The 6,870-nt window shown below is 34.4% G+C and overlaps 1 protein-coding gene across 1 annotated transcript; it reads right to left on the bottom strand.

Annotated features, from left to right (window-relative positions):
* Positions 271-6,428, bottom strand: LOC105162862 (probable 1-deoxy-D-xylulose-5-phosphate synthase 2, chloroplastic). The gene is made up of 10 exons (XM_020693653.1): positions 6,250-6,428; positions 5,984-6,163; positions 5,367-5,531; positions 5,133-5,283; positions 3,963-4,234; positions 3,387-3,663; positions 2,352-2,659; positions 1,765-2,046; positions 679-963; positions 271-588 (listed from the first exon to the last, which is right to left on the bottom strand). The coding sequence occupies exons 1-9, from the start codon at positions 6,358-6,360 to the stop codon at positions 841-843; spliced, it is 1,869 nt and encodes a 622-aa protein (XP_020549312.1). The 5' UTR covers positions 6,361-6,428; the 3' UTR covers positions 271-588; positions 679-840.

Raw genomic sequence — 6,870 nt, 5'->3', positions numbered from 1 at the left:
TAATAAAAAATTTATAAATTAAATTAAATTAAAATTAGCAGACCAAAAAAATAGGAGACGCTAAAGATGTGCTTTTTCGTAATTTTAATTCTTTTGAAAGATTTTGTTCCGATTCAAAAAATTGCATCAGTTTAAATATAAAACATACGACCACACCAAAAAGGAACGAGACGTATCAAATATCACAATTAAATAAAAAGAAATAAGAGTATGTTTAAAATTTACAAATGAAAATGAAAAAAAAAAAAAAAGACTATGTAATGCAACTTATGCTGAAGAATAAAAAAGATGTATTAATATTTGAGGAAGCTGTCTCCTTATTTACAGGACATATACCACTGGACATAACATTTTTTGGAGTAAACAATAATGCCCTTAACCTCAGCCTTTGATTTCAAACTATATATATATATGCATAAATGATCGTAATTTGAACTACAGACTGAGTAAATGGAGGCTGTCTTTTCCTTCCCCGATTACTGACAATACAGTGGCTGCAATATGGTTGGGGCTAAGCCCTGCCTCCTCGATCTGGTCGCTTTGAGCACCGTGGTCGATATATCTGTCTGGAAGCACCATCGCCCTCCACTGCAACACAGACACATAATATTAATAAAAAAAGAACTCGAGGTGGTGGGGTGGGGGTGGGGGTGGGGGTGGGGGTGTTAATTGTTGTACCTTAAGATTTCCATCGAGTAATCCATTCAAGCATAAGAAATGAGAAACATGCGAACTGAATCCTCCAATTGATCCTTCTTCAACAGTGATGAGAACCTCGTGCTCTTTCGCCAACTGCTTGATCAAATGCCCGTCGAGAGGCTTGCAGAATCGAGCGTACCGTCACGTCACGGATACGCCGTGCTCGTCCAGAAGCTTTGCTGCTGCCAAACAGTTTTGCACTATTGTTCCAAACCCCAAAATCGCTACTCTACTTCCCTCTCTTAAGATCCTTCCCCTGCCAATCTGTTCAGAAACCAGCATAGTTTAGCTAACTTTGATGTCGAACAATTTGAATTAATAATTACGTAAAAACCCTGAAGTTTGATTATATCATTAAAAAGACTCTTCAATTTTGAGAATTTACAATGACATTCCTTACGATGATATTTTATAGGAATAATTACATATAAACCCCAGATCTATAATTTATTTACATAACTTACCTCTGTGTTTTGAGTAATTAATGTTGACGTATGTGCACTTTTTTAGAAAAGGCAGGAGTGATTTATGCAAATGATGTCGATATTTCTGATAACTATATATATAATTTTTCAAAAGATAAAAATAATTTGTGTATATAGACCATAGGTCAGGGATATAGATGTAATTATTTCTATTTTATATATATCATACATTCTTCCTAACAATAAGAATTTGATATGAGCGTAAGGGTAGGTGGAGTGAAATTTCCGGTAATTATTTCAAAATTGCGGAAAATTTTTATTCCCGCTACCTCCATAACTTGTCCAAAATTGAGTCAGAATAATTCATAATATAATTACATAGACATCCCTAAGATTTGATTATCTTATAAAAAGAACTAAATTTTGAAAAATCCAGACTAACGTTCCCTGAAAACATCTTTTACATTATAAAATTCTCTAGCATTCTGGTCTTTAAGGATGAATATGTAATACAAAATATGACTGAAAGAAATATAGTATAGTTTCTCAAAATTGATGGACATTTGGGTAATATATCCAAACTTTGGTGGGTGGCAGTGTAATTATCCCAAAATATAGTGAGGGCATCAATCTACAGTACCTCTAAAGGAGTTCCTTTGTTATTTGGTGGAAGAAGCGCGCCAACTCCGTTTCCTCTAGGGTATCTGAGGCAACTAGGCCGGTCGTTGATCTTTGCAGCTGTGGCGATCATGTGCATAAGCTCTGCCTCGTCTGATGGAGCCATGACAACCATGTTAGGCAAACAAGCCATGTAAGTGGTGTCAAAGGCTCCACAATGGGTCGGACCGTCGGCCCCGACCAATCCGGCCCGGTCCATGATAAATCTCACGGGCAGCTTTTGAAGGTCTACATCATGAGCCACCTGCATTTTATCAACTTCTTGTCAAATTTACAAATTTTTGGAATCGTTGCACAAGAAAATCATACATAAGTACGTGAATTATCGTAACTTACTGTCACTTAATATATATTTTTTTTAAAAATTTTTAAATTATCAATTAATATTTTGTAACTAATATTATCTTTTATTGCAGTGATACGCCACCTTGTCTAAACTATACGCCATGCATGTTCGATAAACACGATTTTTTCTTCCCTTTTACGCATACAAATTATGTGTATAAAATCACATGACCCCTACAATGTTAAGGTTTGAATTGTCTTTACCTGATCATAACCTCTTTGCAGGAAGGATGAGTAAATAGCACAGAAGGGCTTGAGGCCTTCTGTTGCTAGACCAGCTGCAAAAGTGACGGCATGCTGCTCGGCTATCCCAACGTCGAAACATCGGCTAGGAAAGCGTTTCTGGAAGGCGTTAAGCCCCGTGCCCCCGCCCATAGCAGCATGAATGGCTACGATCTTATCGTCTTGCTCCGCTTCAGCTATCAAAGACTCGGCAAAGTACTGAGTGTATGAAAGCGTCTTCGACTTGGACTTCGTTTGTCGTCCAGTTCTTGGATCGAACTTCACCACGCCTGCAAAACACGGGTTCTCACTCTTAAATCCTCGTAGCTACGCATTACTGAAAAATTATTTGTCCATAAAACAATTTTCGTATATAGTTTTGTAGTGACGATATTTGCATTAAAGTTGTCACGAACAATGATTGAAAAAGTTTTTAAATAAAGTTATCTGTATATATAGATATATAATTAGTGATACATATATAGTAATAATTCAAGGACAACAAATATAATTATGAATAGATATAAGATGTCGATATAAATGCATGTGCACTATTTGACTGTAATGTCAATTTTATAAACGATTTTTGTCATTAATAATTATACAGTTTCAAAATAAAATTAAATTATTTTCACCTTCATATATAATAAACTATTTTGAGATTTGACATAATTATAAATATTTTTTTATTATTTAAAAAATTATTAATACCCAATTTAAAATAAAAATAAATTATGTAATCCCTATACGGTGAGTGAAAATTACTACTTTAAAAATATATTAAAAATATATAAACTTATAATCCATATATAATTCAAAAGGGTATTGGAATCAGTTCGACAAAAATTAAATGAAAATCCAACAAAGGATAATGAAATGATCAATCAATACAAAAATTGGATGAAAAAAATAAAAGAGGACAACTACATTTAATATTTTATCACTAATTTTATCATGTTTTGTTGTAGTAGAAGCAAGAAAACTAAGAGAAATTCATGCAAAGTTGTAATGTATTACCATGCATCTTGTCGGCAGCGGCCTCAGCGGGAGGGTAGCCTTTGCCCTTTTCCGTCACAACGTGAAACAGGACAGGCCCCGGCGCTGGCATTTCCTTAACTTTCTTGAAAACGTAAACAAGATCTTCGATGCTATGGCCATCTACAGGTCCGATGTAGTAGATGCCGAGTTCCTCAAAGAGACAGGCTCTTGGTCTCCCGACAATCCCTGATCTCACGTACGTGTCCACCTTAGCAGCCAATTCATGGGCCTGGTTTCCCATTTGCTTCGTCATGTCCTGTCCGTGATCATGACAAGATTTGTCAAAACATTGAATAAGTTATAAAGTGGGTTAATTACGCTTACACAGCTTTTTTAAATACGTATATACTTCTAAAATTTATGTAAATTATTTTATTAATATTAGCATTTTTCGTCCAACCTTCAATAAGAGGAAATTTGGTGTAAATGAAAAACTTTCGAACGAATAGTAAATGTAATTTTCAAATATTTTTAGGAAAAAATGTAATTTTATATTTTTGAAGAAAAACTAAATATAATTAATCCAAATCAAAGGAAACAGAAAAGATTATGTACTTTTGCAGCTTCACGAAGCTGGCGAAACTCGGTGCTTGCTGTTAATCTGGTGAGGGCTTTGCTGAGAGCTCCTACCGGCGGAGCAGGGCCGTCGACGGTGGCGGTGGGCAGGGAAACTTGGCTGTTGTCGTTCAAGACGATGATGAGATTGGAATCAAGAAAGCCGGCATTGTTCATTCCTTCAAATGCCTGCCCCGCCGTCATCGCTCCATCTCCGATCACTGATATTACATGATTGTTCTTCCCTAACAGGTCCCTCCCCACAGCCATTCCTGAGTAAATTCATGCACAGAAACACGACTTTAATTATATCTTGTTGATGAGTAGAAACAACCGCTGATACGAAGAATAATTGTGAAAAAAATAATTATACATATGGGTATTATTAAAATAGTCAAGGGTATAATTGTAATTTAAAAAATAAAATCAAGAATATTGGAGATCAGATCATCCAAGATGAGCCCACATGCACGATCCGAGATTGTAAGCTTTATAACTTATAAATATCCAACTAACTAATCGTTGTAATAAACATAATATTAGGGATAAATTAAATATTTAAATATAATTTTCAAAATTATAAAAAAAATGTATAAACTGATTGTAATTCTGATTTTATCACAATATAATTTTCAAAATCTGTCTAAGTTGTAACATTTGGTGATATATTACTCGACAACTAATTATTCGAACCAACATGTTTTTAAACCACCACTTTTTTTAAGACGGGATCTCTACCTTTTATAAATAATTATTTTTGGGTTATTAGTATTGTTTCTTTTTAATATTTTCACCTTTCAATTTCGACATTAATGTAGAAAAAAATAAGCGTAAACAAAACTATATTTATATTTATACTTATAAAAACGATAATGCTGATTTATCAATTATTGAATATCTAAATTTACCTTTTTAATTAATTCTATCCCACTTCAATAAAATTTGATAATCAGAATAATTAATTTCAATATTTTTATTGAAGTACCCCTTAAAATTTTTACAAACCTCAATTTTTGACACATTTTATGTTTTAAAGCCACTATCCTCTAATTGATAACCAATCTATGAATTAAAAAACTAATTATTTATAATTTTTAAATATTTTTACACACATATACTGCTAATGTATGTGTATATATGTGTGTGTGTATATATATATAATATGCTTACCTAAACCTGCTGAAATACTAGTTGAACTATGACCAGCTCCAAAGGCGTCATGCTCGCTTTCTTCCCTCTTGGGGAAGCCCGCAAGCCCAAATGTCTGTCTAATCGTGTGCATTTTCGACCTCCTCCCCGTCAATATCTTGTGCGGATACGCCTGTCATAAATTTTCAGTTGGCACGTTCAAGAACATCGTCGTATCACTAGAATTTAACAACAATTCATGTCAGAAATGTGTACCTGGTGCCCGACATCCCATATGATTTTATCCTCAGGAGAGTTGAAGACATGATGCAGTGCTACTGTGAGCTCCGCCACGCCTAGGCTTGAACTCAAATGCCCTCCTGTTTTGGACACTGTGTGCACTATTTCTTCCCTTAGTTCATCAGCCAACCTTTCTAGTTCCTACATTCACCCCAAAAAACAACAATCACTTTTCCGTTAATTTTAAAAAAGTATCGCTTTTGATCATATGGGACCTTTCCGTTAGTCATTTAATGGAAAAGAGCACGTGACGGTTCAGTTAGAGACCAAAAAATACTAGTTTTTTAAAGTTATGGGACCAAAAGTGAGAATCATGTAATTAATAGAACCAAAAGTGTAAAGATCCCAATGGTTGAGAAAAGGTAACATGGGACCAAGAGTGCTACTTTTTAAAAATTATCGGATCAAAAGTAATAATCATATAATTACTGAAACCAAAAATGGAAAGACCATAAATTACAGGACCAAACATAAATTTTCCCTGATCATGTAGTAAATATTAATTGTGTGCAGATAATACATTAAAAATGTAGTCAGTACATCAAGATATTAAAAACTGATCGAGTACATACAATATATGTCTAGATTATTACCTCTACGGAGAGATTTTTCATGTGGATGGGATGGTTTATGGTGTCCAAAATAGGCGTCGACGGCTTCTCTCCGCTGAAATTGAGACTGCTTACTATCCGTCCGTTCTGCCTTGGCGCCAGCTTCTCCGTCTTCTCGCTCGTGTCGTAATTGTCTTGCTGAACAGCCGATATCCCAGAAAACTAAACATTGCAACAGAAAGAAAATGTCAGAAACAACGTTGCATTTCTACAAATTACGAACGAAAACATAAGCTATATATGACAACCTTTTGCCTGATTTGGGTAGGAAGAGATAACCAGGTGGAGGTTGGAGTGGAGTCATGAGAATGAAGCAATGATGAGAAGAAGTTGTTTCTGATAAGTCCACAGGAAGCCATTTTTGCCTAATTGTTACAGAGTTGTAATGATCAGGCAGGCGGATTGGAGGCTCCTGGGGACTGAAATACTGCATTGTTGGACCCTTTTTATAGTGAACATGTCGGGTGTCATGGTCAGCTCACCTACCTCAAAATAATTCATTCATGTGTTGTTGGTAGCGGGCAAAAATTTTAACTTAAATCAGGTTCAGATAGATTTGAATCAATTATATGATAAATGTAATACACTTATTGTGCAATATGTGTACAATTTAAGATTTGGTTTCATCAGATATGATTCGGATAAGAATTGTTCGGTAAATGAGATAATTCCTAGAACTTGCCAATAACATGTATATGGAAAATTAACATAAATTCTTGTTCAGATTAGGTGGGCTGAATCCAAACTGTAATAATGATGTATAGTAAGTAAATGATTATATTTATTACGTGATTAATATATTACTTTTTGAATAATTATATGATAAGTGTGTAATAATATTTATAATATAAATCTTTAATTAATTGGGT

The sequence above is a fragment of the Sesamum indicum genome, linkage group LG5 (assembly GCF_000512975.1).
Source record: "Sesamum indicum cultivar Zhongzhi No. 13 linkage group LG5, S_indicum_v1.0, whole genome shotgun sequence".
NCBI lineage: Eukaryota > Viridiplantae > Streptophyta > Magnoliopsida > Lamiales > Pedaliaceae > Sesamum > Sesamum indicum.
Note: the sequence above shows the minus strand (reverse complement) of the source record. Positions and strands in the feature narration are given on the sequence as shown.